We start from the raw sequence: 18,688 nt of genomic DNA, 5'->3' as shown, positions 1-18,688 counted from the left end.
GTAAAAACAAAAATATATAAAATTTTTCATAAATTATAAATGATGAACACTCGCATGTTGTTTTTTTAAGTATTTTTTTTGTATTTAAACTTGACCAATAACTAGTGTTTATGCAAATTTATAATTTAAACAGTGGAACAAAACTTATGCGGAATATTAAAAAAAAACCTTACAAAGCCATACGAAATTGGTAATAGCCTCATACTTTCAAGCATCCAATTCTTTTAGGAATACATTGAATGCGTTACGCATGTGCTCACTGCCAAATTGGGGATTTGATTTTAGTGTTTCGCGCAGCGCGTAACGACAACTCTTCACGTCATAGGCGCTTGTGAATTTCTCTTCGCTGCGTAGCAAACCCAATTGCATTAGTATATAATTCAAAACCCGTCGCTCTTGTTTGGTCTCCACCGCATAGTCGACAGTCTCTTTGTAGAGCGCTTTCGCCAAGTCTAGTGCAGCAGCGGATGATTGGGAGAGATGTGCGCATTTCAATGTGGTAAAAATGAGCAAAAGCAAGCGATTGTCGTCGGTGAATTGCTATAGAGATACAAATATAAAATACGCTGCTAGTTAACAAATTTCACAACATTATATAAATGCTAGACAGAACATACCTCAATGATGCTTTTGAAGGCCTTCAATTTATCTGCCTCCTGCAATGATTCGAATGCTTGTATGGTACAAGGTTTCTGACTCAGACAAAATGACTCAACGGTAACTGGCTTTGTTGGTGTTGTTTGTTCAGCAAATTGTACATTTTTGGCAGAAATAAAGGACTCATTAGCGGCAAACATCTGTCAAATACAAATTTATAAATAAAAGAAAAAATTTGCAACAACTAATATGAAAATATTTACATTTGTTGTAAAAGCTGGTGATGTTATGTATGCTTCATCGCCTTCCTCATCAGCATCTTCATCATGGTATTCCTCATCTTCGTCAACTTCTTCAGTAGTTTCCTACGCAATTTTTCAATGTCACACTAGTTTATTAAATATATTCATTAGTTAACTTATACGTACATCGTCCTCATCCTCATCATCATCTTCATCGTCGTCATTACCGTCTTCATCTTCATCATCCTCACACTCTGATTGATCTTCTTCTAGGCTTTCTAATGCATTTGGATTTGCCGATGACCCTATAATCTCCCTGATTCGTTCACGTCCTTCATAACCAAACTGAAAAACAAGTTGTTGTAAGTAAAAAATTTCAACACATCAGTATTTCAGCACTTACTTGATTACCATCCAAATTAAGCCGCTTCAAATTTTTCTTATTTTGCAAAGCTTCAGCCAAAACAACACCACCGTCTGCGCCGATTTCATTGAAGCCCAAATCGACAACCTCAAGTTGGTGATGGTTCTCGCTTAATGCTTCGGCAAAGTGATAGGCTCCATGCGTTTTTAGTAGACAATCACCAAAATTGATGTCCTGCAACCTACAACCATATTAATGTAGACTTATTTCTTAGGCAAATCTAAAATTTCACTAACTTACATTGGAGTGTATACAAATGCTTCGGCAAGTGAAGCTGCACCCTTCTCGGTCACTGTGTTGTCATTCAAATTTAGAATGCGCAAGTTTGGGTTCTCTCTGAAACCGTTCGCTAATGCAGCGATGCCAACATGATATATGGAATTTTGTGGCATTGCTATTTCTTCCAAACTCTTAAGTGTTGAAAATATTTTTGCTATTGCTTTGGCACCATCGTTTTCCAAACGATTACGACCGGCAATGAAAACTTTCAACTTGAGTGGTGTGCCAGCGGCAACACTACTTTTATGACAATCTAGTATGGCCTTTGAAAGCATTTGGCCACCACCAATGCCCAAACCACAGTTATTCAAACGCAATGTTTGCAAGGAGTATACTACAGGCGAACGCAACAGGTCCTCAAGTCCAACCATACCGTTTGGACCCAGCGCATTATCACTCAAGTCTAATACTGTAAGTTTGGCACCGGCCACCATTAAACCATTACCCAAATGCCTTAATGATAATGGCGTCTCCGTTTTCAAACGTCTTGAGAACATATTATACCATAATGCTTTATGAAATTCCGGATGCTTTTCCAAACCTTTAGCAATAGCAGCCGCAGCATCAATACCTAAGGTATTACCACCCAATATAAGATAGTGAACCACCTTTGTATTTTCCAAAGCGGCAACAATATCAGCAACTATAATAATATATAATTTTTAGTTTTTAAAGTAATTTTCCTTAAATAAATTTTCATATACTGCTGCTCATACCATCTTCTGCTGTATCCCAAGTTAGTGTTTTGTCCTCAAACGAGAGCCCCTGTTCTTGCACTTCTTTCAATTCTTGTGCAATTGTGCCGAAATTAAAGTTAGACATCTTTTAAACTGTAAAGCAATTTAACAACGCGTTTGTAATAAAATAATATATTGGCGTATCTGTACAATGCTTGCGAATTTCAAATCTGTTTGTTGGTACGCTTCTGAATAACCTAGAAAACAAGCCGCTATTTCGCCGTCTTGCAGCTGTCAATTTGGAAGCTACAGGGTGATTCGTAAAATAAAATAATGAATGCAAATGCTTGCGGTTGTTTACTAGGGTGGTCAATCTTTACGATTTTATAATGAAAAGTAAAAAAGTTACAGATATAACGGAAAGTCAGCAAGTAATGGAAACCCTATTCCCCAAAATAATTCTTTACTTTTGAATATAAAATTTATTTTATAATTTATATAATAATTCACGTTGGAAACATATTTTGAATGTTTTAAAATATATTTAATTCAAAATAACGTTATAGTAATGATTACAGAATCGCTACCGCAGCAAAGTGACGAACTGGCCTTGCGTGATTTGTGTTAAATAAATAAAAACCACGTCGCAATATTTTTAAATATAAATATATAAAAAATATTTTATAAAATTTACTAGTGGCATTTGCCAACATTGACGTGTAATTCCCTTAACGTATATTGTTCATTTTATGCGACAGCAAATAATTAATGTTTTTGTTTCGTTTTATTAAAATTTATTTTTATTTATAGTATATTGAATGATAATGTTTAAGTATAACCTTATTTGGTAGATACTTATGTGTTTACTTTTCGAACTTAAATTCCATCTCTACGTTCAAACATTTATCATAAATATATAATTATATTGGTAATGCTAGTTAGTTTTGAAATTGTTTACTCAAAAATTAGCTTTCAATTGGAATTCTACACAAACTTAACTTTCGTGTGATACAAGTACATATTGCAATATACAAATTAGCAAGATAACGCATATGAGTGAATTTATATAAAAAACGTTTCTTTCTCACAACTGCTTTCATTTTAAAAAAACATAAATTTTGCGATACTTTCAATAAAAAATACTAATTAGTCATTTCAATATGTCGTTAGTTTGAACGCTAACGCTAAACTTTCACACAAACAAAAATAAACATGGAGAGGACTTCTAAGTTGAATCATTTATATTTACACTTTTTAAACTAAGCTTTCAAAATACTTAAAACATAAAATGGAGATTTCGGCGTCCAGACGCAATATTATCATTCTATCCGCACACAGCAATCACATACGATAATAATGAACAAAAAAAGTATTAAATATTATATATAATAGCCGTCGACTACAATTATTATTGAAATAGGTATTGACAATTAAATACGAACAAAGTAGTAACCAATATTAATATGTTAAAAAGGTTAAAATCATAAAAATCTGGCATGCAGGCCGATAAGCTATGCCAGAGTGTGTGTGTATGTGTGTGTTGAACTATGATTAATGGACTAAATTAAAACTATAGTATTTGATATCCGAAAACACAACGTAATCAACAAGGATTTGAATTGTGACGAAATGCGATATCGTATACACGTTGTACTGCGATTTCCATTTTTCCTTTTATCATGTACTGCTGATGGAATGAATGTGCAAGTTGTTGTGGATATACGGTGGGCATAGAATATGAATAGAGGCGTTTGATTCAACATGAATGTTTTTTTAGTTATAATGTGGATTATAGTTGGTTACTGATAACTTTGCTTCCTCTCCAATTTCTTAGTTCTATATCGCTTTTGATCTCACATTTTATATTAGATGCAGACTCTTTTGCACACCAAGTCTGATTCTTTTTGTTATATATAATTCATGTGATTGGAAATGCTTAACATTCAAAATCTGAATCGTCATCATCGCTTTCGGAAGCAGCCTTTCTCTTCTTCTTTTTCTGCAAAAACAAATAAATATGAAATTTGCGTTAGTTGAAACTTAGCGTTGTATTGATTTAACGGGGAAGAGTCTTACCTTTTTGTCACTATCACTATCACTTGTCATTGCCTTCTTGCGTGGACGTTTCGCTGTTGGCTTCTTTTTAATTGGTGTGGCATCCGAATCGCTGACTATAAACGCGCTGCTACCATTGGCTGCATCCGCATCACTGCCATTTTCACCATCAGACATATGTGCCACCTGCTGATACGAGTCTTCTTTGACACCATCATTATCTCTGAACTCCAGCTCACCGTCGCTACTCTTTTCTGCTTCGCTATCGAGCAAGCCAGAGTAATTAATTTTCTTGGCAGTTGCTCGACGACCCGGTCGATCAGCACGTGGTGCTACTTCGACATGCATCTCAACATCACTACCAGATGCCAAATCATCATCTTCATCGGAAGAGTTTTGTTTCTTTTTACGCTATTGTACAAATAAAAGAAGTGGTTTAGCTAACGTGCTGAATTCACGTTGTTAAGAAATACTCACGCCTTTGCCGAAGTTTAATTTCGATTGTTTTAAACCATCTTTGGGTTTACGTACACGCTTCTTCTTTTCGCCATCACCATCAGCGCCTGCGGCCTTAGCTTTAGTCTTTTTCAAAGCATCCGGTGAACCTTTAGGTCCTTTTGCACCACCTTCAACTATTGCATCAAATTCATCTGCCTCTTCGGTCTTGACACCCTTAGCTGTCGCCTTTTCGACTTTCTCCTTCTTAACCTTTGGTCTGGCGGCAAGTGCCACTGCAGTTGATATCTTTTTCATTATCTCCTCGGTAACCTGAGCAAAAAAAAAAAAAAAATTCAATACATTGTTTATAGTGCATGAACAGTTTTCCTCAAACACATCGCACTATTACATACCTTGAATTCAATTTTAACGCCATTTGGATCGGGGAAAATGTTTTCATTGCCATCCTTAGCAGCACGCTTCTTCAACGCACCAGTGAGCGCTTTAGCTTTAGCAGTTAATGCCTTTGCCTGCTTTTTGTTGATGCCCAACTCTTCAAGTCGTTCACGCTCCTCTAATTCATTGAGTTTCTTTTCAAAATCATCCAAATCATCTAACCACAAGGTTTCAATAGTCTTAGCTTTAAGCGCTGCAAGCTCTGCTAACTTTACATCGCGTTGTTTCAACAATTCATTCTTCTTCTCCTCGGTAAGCATCCACATGGACATGCCCAACAGATAATCGAATTTCTTGACATCAGTCAACTTATTGAAAGCCTTCTCCGGATCCACCGCCTTTTTCTCCTTCTTCACTGTCGAACTGCTTGCAGTTTCATCAAGTTGCTCCTCGTCTTCCTCATCGGCCTCCTCTTCTTCTTCCATATTTATACGTCGTTGCCATTCCTTAACTGGATCGGGTCTATAGCCGCGCTTGATCAGTTCATCGATCATCGTCTTACGTTTCTTATTTTCCACCACTATGGTACGATCACATTTTTCCATGATAAAGCGTGCCTGATCGGTCAAACGATCAGCCTGCGCTGTCAATTGACCGATTAGGTACTCTTTGCGTCTTGCATAGAAATCTAGACGTACTGGGAAGTATTCCTTCATAATATCGATGGATGTAGGGAAACGCCGTAAGCAATTATTTTGGTCGAAGGAATGCATTTGGTTCGTCGACATGGAAGAGGTTAATTTGAAAGCGCGATGGAAACCGCCATCTTCAGCTTGTAAACGCTCGAATTCGCCAGGGGTGAATGTAACAACGAAACGCACTGTGGTATCAGTATGATACTCGCGATAATCGGCAACAACCGCCTTACCCTTTTCGCCGTTAGAAAGTGCATCTAGTACGCTCTCCTTGTACGCTTGCGTCCATGTGCCCACTGGCAGTTCAGAGATTTCAATTTTATTATTTTGCACAATTTGTATATTGCCAGAGGAAATATAACGGCCATCAGAAACATAGTCAATAGTGCCTTTGAAATTTTTATACCTTTAAGAAAAAAAATATATATTATACATATATATATATTCACACTACATATAATAGCAAAGTGCAGAGGAACTTACCATGGATGCATTGGCAAGGGTTCCTCATTAGCCAGCATTCTACGTATATTCTGTATAATATCGCGCGGATTGTGATTGTAAATTTTGGTGGACCAACCGGTGCCAATACCATCAGCACCATTCACTAAAACCATTGGTATAATCGGTATATACCACTGGGGTTCAATCTTTTGGCCATCATCAACTTCGTATGTGAGCAATGGATCATCGGCAGGGTGGAATATGAGTCTCGTTAATGGCGACATTAAAGTGAAAATATAACGAGCGCTCGCACAATCTTTACCACCCTGTAGACGCGTACCGAACTGACCACGCGGCTCGAGTAAATTAATATTATTTGAGCCAACATAGTTTTGCGCCAAATTGACTATGGTGGCCTGCAGTGACATCTCTCCATGATGGTAGGCGGACATTTCAGCCACAGAACCAGACAATTGCGCAACTTTCACTTCACGTTTGTCGTTACGCTTGAAACAGGTGAACATAACTTTGCGTTGGCCAGGCTTAAAACCATCCACGAGACATGGTATAGAACGCACATTGTCGGCATTGGAGAAGAGCACCAATTCGAGATTAACAAAGTCCGAGTATGTAATGTGTTTGGTGCCTTTGGTGTACAAATAACGTTCGGGTAGACCAAGCACCTTTCTGCGTTTCACCTCGTCCATATGCGATGTTAGCCATTCTTTACGTGCATCCACGTGCTTTTTAGAGAAAGCCATAACAATGGCATCATCATCCACACTACCATCGTACTTGAATGTTATGCGATGACGTTCCATGTCTTGGAAATATTCTTTAGCCTCCTTAGAAGTGGAGGTACCCAAACCTATGCGCGAAGTGACAATATGATTATTTTAGAAATATTTCTTTTTAATTTGTAGCCCAAAAAAATTACCTTTGTAGTATTTGATATTGTACGTATGATTGTTTGGTGTATCATTCTTCCATTCCTCGAACTCGGGTAGTGAATAGAAGGAGAGTACTTCATTTTTCTTAGACGCTTTAACAATGGGTGTAATAAACTCTTCGAGGAAGGGTAATCGTAATAGTTCTGGCCAGTTTGTATGTATAAAATTGATGAGTAGTCCTTTTATATGTGAACCGTCCTGATCCTGATCAGTCATAATCATAACTTTGCCATAACGTAAAGTTTTCAAATCCTCCATTGTGTTATATTTCTTCTTGTATTGCAAGCCAATAATCTTTACTAGATTATTGATTTCAGCATTTTCAGCCAGCTGTTTGAAAGAAGCTTCGCGCACATTTAAAAGTTTACCACGCAATGGAAATACACCATACAAATCACGTCCGATGACACCAAGACCGGACACAGCCAATGACTTGGCTGAGTCTCCCTCCGTTAAAATGAGCGTACATAAGTATGAATTTGATTTGCCCGCCTCGTTAGCATCTTCGAGTTTTGGTAAATTCTTTATTTTCGACGACTTTTTACCACCCTTCTTATCAATTTCACTCTGCGCCTTAAATTTGGCCCATGATAATACGGCTTCCACAATGCCAGACTTCGAAACATTTGCAATGAATTTCTCCGAGAGTGCACATTTCGAACCAAAGCTCTTGGCTTGCAATGTCATGTTTTCTTTTGTTTGCGAATCGAACGTCGGATTTTCGATAAGACAATTGACGAATACCCATATATGATTTCGTACTTGGAAGGGTTTTATGTTAATACCACCTGTACAAGAAATAATTCAAATTATAGAAATATTTTAGGGATTAAATTATATTTTACGCACCTTTGTTTTTCTTCTTTACAACTTCGATCAACTGTTTAATTATCATGTCCACCACATAGTCCACATGCCGACCACCTTTTGTGGTTGCAATCGAATTAACAAACGACACCTGTTGGAAATTATTTTCTGAAGGACAGCAAGCGACCTCCCAACGTTCACCAGCTTGTTCGTAAACAATTTTAACGGTTTGTCCTGAGTCTTCACTATTTTTTACATATAAGTCAATGTAATCCTTGAAATTCTTTACCGGCAACTTTTTGCCATTTAAAAATACAACAACACCCTTTGTCGCAGCAGCAATATCATAAGCTCGACGACTCATAAGCGCAACAATATCTTCGTCGAGGCGATCCATTTTAAACTTAGTCAAGTCTGGACTGAAAGTAATTTTTGTAAAATCGGAGCCAGCAAATTCTTTAATCTAAAAAAGACAAATACAAGTACATTAATATAAATTTAAATAGAAATTCCACAATTCATTAAATAAAATTAAAATTTTAGACGCACCTTTGGCGGCGTGGTTTTCGACATGTTGTTAGCCCAGATTTGTTTAAAACTTTTCTTGTATTCCTTAGTTGCCGTTTCCAACATGAAACTACTTGAAAAAATGTTACACAACTTGGCGCCATAACCATTACGACCGCCAGTCACTTTTTTCTCATCATCATTGTAGTTAGACGAAGTTAAAAGATGACCAAAGATCATCTCCGGCACATACATCTTATGTTCCTTATGAATGGTGACTGGTATACCTTGTCCATTATTCCAAATCGATATTGAATTCTTTTCGGCATCAATATCGATTTTAATTGTACTCATAGATTTGTCGCGTTGCTTATTATCGGCGGCATTCACAAGAATTTCATCGAAGATCTTGTACAGACCGGGTACATAGGTGACTTGTCGCTGTATCATACGATTCTTTTCCTCATTATATACCCACATGGTTTCGGTAACGTGCTCCACTGAACCGATATAAGTATCCGGACGCAAGAGAATATGTTCTAATTGAGATTTCTTTTGGTACATTTTTTCAATGGAGGTACCACTCCCTGCCACACTACCGCTACCGTTCTCCATTGCTGTATAACTGGATAGCTATGAATAAAAAGTAAATTATTGTAGAAATTTTCACATTATAATGATATGTTTTTATGCTATATATATATATACATAGTTAATTTGCGCGCAGTAACAGCTGTACTTATATTTCAAATTTTGGCGCCTTGCATGACAAACGCTCAAGAGCGTTCATTATCATATATATTTGTATAAACACCAAATTAAATAAAATTTAATGTAAATAAATGTACAGAGTAGATTAACAGAAATACGAGCAGATATAAGTAAAAAAATAACAATTAATATATATAATTTAAAAAATAAAACAGTATGTTTTGTGTATGTACACCTTCAATTTGTGTAATTTTCAACGCACCCTGTACAGAAATTTCAAATTTTTATACCAAGAGAGACGACGTCGGCATAACATGCGTGAACAGATCTAGAACTTAATACAAATGCACGCATTTAATAGTATTACAATATTTTCTTTGTTTTACTATAATCAACAACATTAAAAACTAAAATTATGCTTTTTGAGATAGGTTTGCATTTGATTATTTCTCTTTGGCTTCCGTTTACTTTTTCGCTCACTCAACCAAAGCCGCTCGCTCTGCCGCCTTTGCCACATGAGTGCGCCATTTTTAATTTGCAAAGCGAAATGCAGCGAACGCCGCTTCGCGAATCTACAACAAAATTTGATGTCCTCAAACTATACTCGCAACTTATACACTTTTTCAAAGCTATTCTAAACACATTTTATACTTAATACTTCAGCAGTCTTACCTAGTATTAATCACAAAAGTTTTATATTCTTAATTATGCACAACTTCGCACAAATTGTAATGTAATAGGTCTCTTCACTTTACGTTTGAAAGCCGGTAGACTGAAAATGTTCACGTTGTGCAATCGGCTTTTACAAATTAACAAACTCTGATATTTTATTTATTTTATTCAAATTGACATTAAAGTATTGGGTTATGAAAAATAGTAAAAATTCACTTCAATTTTACAACTGACTTCACGCACAGCGACCGAAACACGTCGTCACGTCGTTGCTTTCCGCCGTTGAAAACTGAATTATTTTCGCCTGACGCGAACTACAGCGAAATGCCAATGCCGATGCGAATAGTAATGGACAATGGTGCCCATCATTAGCAAATAACCATGGTTGCATTTTAATCGTTTTAAACCTTTATATGAATAGGGGTATTCATCTGCGTTCATAAATGCCAAGGACGCACGGTGGTTATACCGATAAAAATAATCGCAATTTTCTGATTTCAACTACAATTCTTTATGCAAACAAACATAAATTGTATAATGAGAAGAATTTCTCACCACTTCTATGTCCTATAAGGTGCTCTCAACAGTGAGGAACATGAAATGTATCCAGTTAAGTTGAACTGTCAATATAATTTCTAAATTAAAATCTTCATATGTTATTTATTTAGATTTAAATTTTTATTAAAATTATAAGTTTATACAAAAGTGTTACATATTTATATGAGTCAAATGTTAAATTATGTATTTCTTATATTATGCGCTTAGAACCGTTACCACAAAGCGTAAGAACTTTTCTCGATTTACCAGTATTCTGAGATAAGAATTTTAACATTAAAACCGTTCAAAGAATCATTTTGTTTTACGAATTAAATATAATTTTTTTTTACTGCAGAAATACGATGAACTTCAATATTACGTAATTACATAAATATGTGTAAAAAATTTCTTTCCTAAAAATTGCTTTTAAAAAACATCTGTATACAAATCAGGATTCCTATGTTAATACATTTGCACACATGCATACATATTTTATAAAATGCAATTCTAAATGCATTTTCTTTCGATATTTATTTGGAACACCAGGACATGAGTCCCGAGTGAAACCTTCTATATATATAATGTTTTTATGCATAAATAATAATAAAAAATCAACTTTCATCAGTATCTAATTTTTCTATAACAGACTAATCATAAATAATTTGGCAATATTTTTGACAAGAATAAAAATAAACATGTTCAACATTTTTTACAAAGTACACTCTTTGTGTGGGCGTTCGATGGCCTGAATTTGACAATTTCGTAGTTAAATAAAATTCTAAATGCATTTCAAAAATTACACACTCATAAAATTGATTTGAAATGTTAATTGATAGAACGACATAACGCTGCTTTTAAATATGTTTAAAGATCATCATCCCCAATACCTTCGAATGCCTCATTGTGGACAGACTCTTCAGCACTATTACGAAAGAAAACTGCAGAATACGAACTAGAACTGGATATTTTTGGGTTGAATTTCGTTCGCGTACGCTGAGAGAAAAATTTAACTGGTGCAGTTGGCGATGATGACGACGATGAACTTGACGTTGTAGTCGCTGTTGTTGTAGTTGATGATGACATTAATTCTGTGGACAAAGATGGCGTTGAGGCGGATGACGTTAATATTGTTGGAGTATGAGATACTCTTCCATTTCGAGAAACATAGGATAGAAATTGGGATTGAGAACTCTCTCGAACGCGTGTGTTCAAACCATCAACGGTGTCTTTACAATTCAGCAATTCATCAACCATTGATTGTAGACAAACCGACATAAGCATAGCTTGCGCACTGGTTATAGTTATCCAACGCAAAGTCTGTTTGGACATCAAATATTCAAAGGCAAGCTGTAAATTTGTCGGCGATTTTCCGTAATTACTTGCATTTTCATCCGTATTGCTTGAAATTGTTGAATCTATAGTGCTTGTGTTATGCATAGCTGTAACCCGCCAGCAACGCATTCGTGTTACACGGAATTTAGTCTCATAAATTTTTCCAGCTTTTGCAGTACGCATACTTAATTCTTTATTACCAATGGAGATAAGTGCTGTGGTTTTTGGTTCCGGATAGTCGATAAGGGACGCACTGAATTGCAAGCACCCGTAAAGCGGTAATTGTCGCGCCATCTGTATGTATTCTGCTTGCATCCCGTGTTCTTTCAAACTGATAAGCTTTTGTAGAACTTCAGGAGGCGTAATTATCCATTCATTTTCTATATCAGATACAATTTGCGCAAAAAACAATTTCAGTGCTACTGGATCTTGCAACAACCCTAAATCATACATGGGATTCCAATAGCTTTTGCGGATCATTACTTGGCACGAAGATGTTTTTTCTTGCGCCCATAAACGCGATAAATATGGGGATTCGAAATCCATTAATCGTCTTAATAGCACCAATTTGTTTTGTGTAATATCACTGTTTTGTCGTCGCACCAAATAAAGACAAAAATGTTGCATAAATTGTGTGGGCAGTTGTACACATTCACATACTTTACGCAATACCGAGCTGGCATTATCGCCAATATGACAATTGACCTGCAGGGTGAGGTCATTTGATAGCCACACCTCCAACACAGCTGACACGCGCTTCAAATCACTGCCACCGTAATCAAGGCCTAAAATGCCATCGGCTAATGAAGTCTCTTGTTGAGCATTGAGCAGATAACTTTGAAAATGATCCATTTTCGAAATAACTGCATCTTGCCCACATAATTGCAAATAATGTTCTAAAGAAGCTCGTCTCGATTCGAGTTGTCCATTAGTTAATGGTAGGAGACGCTTTGGAGGGAATGTCGCTGGCAACTGGATATTGAGATCTGTACACCGACGACGTAGCTGCTCATGCAATGCATGCAACTGTTTATACCGCAAACAACAGTGATAGCTGCCATTAATATATATATTGTAGCCTGTGTAGGTGGTACCAGTTAGCTCCGAATATAATTCTTGCGTATCCGGAATGGAGAAGTGCATGTCTTATTCCAAGTATCTCCTACTTCAAGTTTTATTTTCTGCTCACTAAGCACACGTCAACGGTTATATTTTTTATAACTCTTTTCAATTTCATGAATATTATTAAGCGCTATGTATGAAATTAATATTTCAATAAAGTTTAATATTAGTCACAGTCATTCACTCTTCTTTATAATTAATTAATATTTGGGCTTTTGTTGTTTTCCTGACTTCATTCTTTCTTTCTTGCGACTTACCAGAGTTGTCATGTAAGTTGGGTGGGTAATGGATATTGAAAATTAATTGAAGGCAAAATTTTATTTTCGTATTGTGATCTATAACTAATTTGTACAGTAAATATAATGAAATCATTAGTATAATATGAAAAGTTTAACTGTATAATTGTATGCAGGCATAAATTAAAAAAAAATCTGGTTAACGATGAATAGAAATTAAGTTTCTCATAATAAAAAATACTACCCTGATTGTGAGAAGAAGCAATAAGAACATAACCAAAAAAATTAAATAAATATGTAAACAAACGCGAATTAAAACAGACCATTTATCAATTATAATGAATACATTAAATATCGAGTTATTACCTCAACAAAGACAGCATGCGAATATTTTAAACATTTTTGAAGATGAAAAGGCAAGCTCTCACGGATTTGTGCGTGTCAGTGCACCAATGGTACGATACAGCAAGTTGGAGTTTAGGCGGTTAATTCGTCAATACGGGGTAAAGCTTGCCTTTACTCCAATGGTTATTGCAGATTCTTTCATACATAGCCAAAAGGCGCGCGATAATGAATTTACTACATGTTTAGAAGATATTCCCGTTGTAGCACAGTTTGCTGCACGTGATGCCTATGAATTTTCTGTAGCTGCTCAACTAATATACCCATATGTGGATGGAGTTGATTTGAATTGTGGTTGTCCACAGTCATGGGCTATATCTAAAGGATATGGTTGCGGACTCCTCCGACACCCAGAATTAGTTCGTGACATTATACAAACTACGAGACGTGTTTTACCTCAAAGTTTTAGTATATCGGTAAAACTGCGTTTACTTAATGGAGCGCCTGAGGAATCGATTAGATCAACAGTTGAATTAGCGCGGCAGCTAGAGAAATGTGGTGCTACATTTTTGACAATCCACGGACGAACAATGTGGCAGAAAACATCGGATCCCCTTAACATAACTGCTATGACTGAGATAAAGAAATCAATACAAGTTCCACTAATAGTCAATGGGAACATACGCAGCTGGCAGGATGCGAAAGAATTGCATGACCAAACAAATGCTGATGGTGTCATGGCGGCTCGCGGAATACTCTCAAATCCAGCACTTTTTGATAATAATATACAAGAAAAAGAAACACCAAGGGAATGTGTTCAGAAATGGTTAGATATCGCAACTCGTGCTGGTGATAATATACAATTCCAATGTTTTCATCATCATCTAACATTTATGTGGAGCAGCAATATGAAACGTAAATTACGTTTGGAATTCAACAACTTTACTAATAAGCAACAAGTGTTCGACTTCTTTGAAGAACGATACGGCTTAAAGCCAGAAGAAGCATCACATAGCAATCCCTTCGACTATACCAAGTGTGTTTATCCGCCACTGGCACATAGTAATACTAATAAGATCAATGCCGAAGAACCATTAGAGGGACAGACATGGAATGAAAACTCAAATGGAAAATTCTTTAATGAATTTAAAGAATTGTCGGATACGGAAACACAATTTGACAATCGGCACGATGATATTGATTTAGAAGGAAGCTTTTTCACGGGTTTAGACTGATTACCATTTAATCGATAATTACACCAGCGGAACTAGAATATGTTTAATACAGAAATAAAAGTTATGCATAAAGAATAAATACTAATGTTATAAAATTATAAATATTTTGTATATGTAGAAGTATTTTTAAAATTTTTTACTGAAAGTGTAACATTCGATGGCAGAATAAAAATAATTGTACTGTGATTGTTCATTATTGTAGTGATATATTGAAATGTGTTTTAATTAATTCAATCACTTCGTTTTACTATATGAAAAATGTTTTTCTATGCATTTTAATTTGAGGATATTATATATAATTATGGATACGTGTACGAAATAATACTATTCATTACTTATACCAATTGAATGCAACCCTGTATTTATTGCTGCATACTTTACGAAGCAAAACTAGGAAAACTATTTCTGGAAGAATTCTCAAACGAATTAGGCAATGTAAATTTCATAAAATTAGTTTAGTAAAAGCTATATATATAATAATTTTTTTAATCTACAGCTTGAAAATAATCGATGCACAAATTTCATGGATTCATACTTCTATCTCTTTTAGACATTCGTGTTGTTTTTGTAAGAAATTAAGTAATATAAGTGTGCTGATAAATACGGCGAAAAGGAAATGTAGATAAAGAATTGGACACAGAATAAAAAATAAATTTACAATAAACAAAGCGACGGACGAACGAGCGTAAAAGCAATTATTTGGAAGTGCAAAAACAGCACCAAAATTCAACGTCAACTATATTGTCTGATATTTGAAGTGTTTTAATTAAAATTTATAATTAGTTTAATGCAGCATAAAATATAAAAACACAATATAAGACATTCGCATAAGAAAATATACTCTGCGTATAGCTCAAAGAAGAGTAAGAAGAAAGTTGTTTGTGCATCACTATTGGCGCAGAAGTCATATAAATAATAAATAGGAAACGCTACAAATATAGCAAAATACCTACAATGGATCGCAATAATGGGTAAGTTAATAATATTATCACTAAAATGCAAAGTTTTCTATGTTATATGCCGTGGAACATTTTGGCACGAAAACTAAAAAAACTGTAGTGAAAGCAGAATATGCAAAATGGTGCCAAGGCCTTTAACCACCAACTCCGTTGAGACTCTTATAGACTACTTTTAAATGCAATAACTGCTAGGATGAGTATGTGGCTAACAAATTTTATGATGCGTCTATGCAACTTAAATTAATACAGCTTTATCTTGAGATAACAAATTTTGTATGCATGTAAAAAGGAGCTAGGTAGTTAATATTGTGTTTTTTAAACTACAAAAAGTTCAAGTTGATAGTTCTTCATGGATTTAGTGGACCTGCTACGGGGTTAGCTTCGTCATTAAGTAGAAATGCAATGCAAATTAATAAAATACAGCAAATTGTCAGTTTTTTGTCTTCAAGAGTGTATTGGCATATACCAAATTGATATAAACAATACAATTATATGTTTTTGTTTAAATTTATTTATATGTAATATTAAACAAAAAACTGTATATACTTATGTTGGAAAAAACTTGCAAAAATACAAGTATGTTCGCAAGCATGTATGTTATTTTATGATTTGAAAAATTATCTTCTCAGAATTACTTGTAAAATACCAGTTTTTTCTGCTAACAGTATTTGTATGTGTGTGCACAATTAACAACAACAACGGATAAGTTAAATTGTGTGGCTAAGCTAATTTCCGTTTTAAAATATGTACTTATTTGTTGCGTGCAAATTATATATATTTATGTCTTTCTATATATTAACAGCTCCAATCGCTATACACCAATTCGGCGCGCAGGCCAACATCAATCAAATTCGTTATCATCATCACTTTCATCATCGAATAATAATCAACATCAACATTTAGATAATCATCGCAATAATTCGTCACAATATTCAACGACCAATCATAGCGCATATTCACCACAATCGTCAATGTCCCGCGAACCGCTCACACAACATGACGAACTGATTCGATATATCAGGGAAGCATGGACAAAGGTAAGTTCTTATAAAACGAGATTGTTTTGGAATAACAAATTTAAAACAAACTCTTACAGATATTTAAATAATTATTTTACTAGGGATTATAAGAATTATATGTGTAATACTAAAATGTTGTATTGGGCAGTAGCGGATTAGAAAATACGTTAGCAGTTAATTGTAGAGGTGTTAATTATCTTATTACTCACCTCATACAAATTTAATAATAAATAGGATGGTGGTGCAATCGTCTCGAATTCATGATATGAGTAATCATGTTCGTTTAAAATATTAACATCGTTATGGAATTCTTCTTCGTTATTTAATTCAGCAAAGTTTTCATCAATTTCACCTGCAGTAGATTCGGCACCTGCAAATACGTAATCAGCATTTGCATCTTCCACTGTGTCAGGCAAGAACGTGTTAGCAGTTGCCGAATCCGATACGGGCAGTGATGTGGGGGCAAATGTCCATGGTGCTGTTGACGGACGACTGTTCAATCTGTTTTTGCGTTTTCGTGGCATTTCTGCGATTTAAAATTATTGTGTACACAGATTTATTTATTTATATTTGAACATTAATGTCGCTTCGAATGGACGTTATGGGTTTTGTTTTCAAACTATATCTTCGAATTTATTCTCTATTGTTTAATTTCGTGTTTTTAGCTGATTCCACAGATTTTGTAAATTTACATATTGTTCTCAACTCGACGCGATAACTTTGACATATCAGCGACCGATGCAATTTTTTTAAATAATTTGTATTAAGAAGATTTGAAAATGCGCGAGAATTACTGTCTATTACATTAAGCAAAATATTTTTTTGATGCATGTCAATTGGGTTCAAGTGTTCGAATTTGTATATAACATTGTTTTGTTGCCACATTTGTTACAATTCTTAGAAATATTTCGTGGAAGAAATAATAATGCTTACTATGATAATGCAACTTATTAAACCCTGTCACGATGTATAAATTATCTATATTTTAGTAATATTCACAATATAATTAAGTAAATCTTCTTTCTTGCAGGTAAATGAACAGAATACGCCTATAAATTATTGCAATGAATCGGATCATCAATTAAAAAATTTCAAACCATTTAATTTGGAGGAGTACTGGGACCAACGGCATTTTCAAAATATTCGCGTATCACATGGACAACAATAAGATGATACAAATTGATGCAGCAACAACAACAGTCGTAAAACATATTTTCCTTGTTTTATATGCTCTGTGTTGATTGTTATGCATTTGCAAAAAAGTTATTGTAACAATACAAGTAACATACAAGCTACATAGAATTATGTATTTCCATTATTGAGAAAACATCTGAAATTTTCTTAAAAAGTCCTGGATATTTAAACACATACTTACTTATTTAAAAGTAAATTGCGATATAAAAATAGTTGTATTTCTCAAAGCTGAAATTCTCGTTACATGGTAGTTAAGAAAATATAATATTTAATTACAATATAGAAATTCAAAAAAAGTAATGAAATGAAAAACCAAAATTAAGTTATTTAAAAGTAAAATAGCGTCGTATAAATCGTTCAATCTATCAATGAAAAGATTTTGCAATAATATTATTAAATTCAAAAAAAACGAGGAAGGTTATGCAGACGAAATATTTCAAAATTACAATTAAAGGCAATAAAAAATATGTAAACAAATCTATTTGTGTTTCTTTTAATCATATACAGCAAAATGTGAAAATTTGGTATTTCAATTACTCCCACAGATGGTAGATATTGCGTACGTAATAAATACCAGAAACAAATGAAGTACTTTTGTCCTTAAATAGTCATCAAATGAACTGAATGTGAGCTTAACGTAAGAAATTGAAAAAAATATATATATTTTGTTAGTTTTGTAGAAATGTATATTTCTGCTTGAATCGTATAAATATACTTCAAAGAAAATTATTTATTCTCCTTATTGAGCGATTTCTGTTAAACCATATTCTTTCAAGGTTCCAAATTATTTTCAATAGTAACTCAGAATACACACCAAT

General features: G+C 34.6%; 5 protein-coding genes across 6 annotated transcripts; 2 read left to right on the top strand and 3 right to left on the bottom strand.

Moving 5' to 3' along the window:
* Window positions 1-57: 57 nt before the first annotated feature.
* Window positions 58-2,510, bottom strand: LOC105217709 (ran GTPase-activating protein). Its single transcript, XM_011192846.3, has 7 exons — window positions 2,259-2,510; window positions 1,504-2,185; window positions 1,243-1,444; window positions 1,026-1,184; window positions 861-962; window positions 618-797; window positions 58-540 (listed from the first exon to the last, which is right to left on the bottom strand). The coding sequence occupies exons 1-7, from the start codon at window positions 2,362-2,364 to the stop codon at window positions 208-210; spliced, it is 1,764 nt and encodes a 587-aa protein (XP_011191148.2). The 5' UTR covers window positions 2,365-2,510; the 3' UTR covers window positions 58-207.
* Window positions 2,511-3,591: 1,081 nt separating this feature from the next.
* Window positions 3,592-17,511, bottom strand: Top2 (DNA topoisomerase 2). 2 transcript variants are annotated; one of them, XM_011192841.3, is made up of 9 exons: window positions 16,886-17,511; window positions 8,554-9,144; window positions 8,047-8,467; window positions 7,185-7,985; window positions 6,287-7,115; window positions 5,126-6,209; window positions 4,752-5,042; window positions 4,296-4,685; window positions 3,592-4,218 (listed from the first exon to the last, which is right to left on the bottom strand). In XM_011192841.3, the coding sequence occupies exons 1-9, from the start codon at window positions 17,198-17,200 to the stop codon at window positions 4,156-4,158; spliced, it is 4,785 nt and encodes a 1,594-aa protein (XP_011191143.2). In that variant the 5' UTR covers window positions 17,201-17,511; the 3' UTR covers window positions 3,592-4,155. The 2 variants fall into 2 exon arrangements, with proteins under 2 accessions (XP_011191143.2, XP_011191144.1); XM_011192842.3 differs by lacking the exon at window positions 16,886-17,511 and adding an exon at window positions 9,895-10,176.
* Window positions 10,549-13,087, bottom strand: LOC105217706 (sorting nexin-17). Its single transcript, XM_011192843.3, has one exon. The coding sequence runs from the start codon at window positions 12,904-12,906 to the stop codon at window positions 11,296-11,298; it is 1,611 nt and encodes a 536-aa protein (XP_011191145.1). The 5' UTR covers window positions 12,907-13,087; the 3' UTR covers window positions 10,549-11,295.
* LOC105217707 (tRNA-dihydrouridine(20a/20b) synthase [NAD(P)+]-like) lies at window positions 13,384-14,905 on the top strand. The gene has a single exon (XM_011192844.3). The coding sequence runs from the start codon at window positions 13,460-13,462 to the stop codon at window positions 14,696-14,698; it is 1,239 nt and encodes a 412-aa protein (XP_011191146.1). The 5' UTR covers window positions 13,384-13,459; the 3' UTR covers window positions 14,699-14,905.
* On the top strand, window positions 15,017-18,347 carry LOC105217708 (MAPK regulated corepressor interacting protein 2). Its single transcript, XM_054227702.1, has 4 exons — window positions 15,017-15,133; window positions 15,195-15,669; window positions 16,460-16,694; window positions 17,707-18,347. The coding sequence occupies exons 2-4, from the start codon at window positions 15,653-15,655 to the stop codon at window positions 17,842-17,844; spliced, it is 390 nt and encodes a 129-aa protein (XP_054083677.1). The 5' UTR covers window positions 15,017-15,133; window positions 15,195-15,652; the 3' UTR covers window positions 17,845-18,347.
* Window positions 18,348-18,688: the final 341 nt, after the last annotated feature.

Source organism: Zeugodacus cucurbitae, chromosome 3 (assembly GCF_028554725.1).
Source record: "Zeugodacus cucurbitae isolate PBARC_wt_2022May chromosome 3, idZeuCucr1.2, whole genome shotgun sequence".
NCBI classification, from domain to species: domain Eukaryota; kingdom Metazoa; phylum Arthropoda; class Insecta; order Diptera; family Tephritidae; genus Zeugodacus; species Zeugodacus cucurbitae.
Note: the sequence above shows the minus strand (reverse complement) of the source record. Positions and strands in the feature narration are given on the sequence as shown.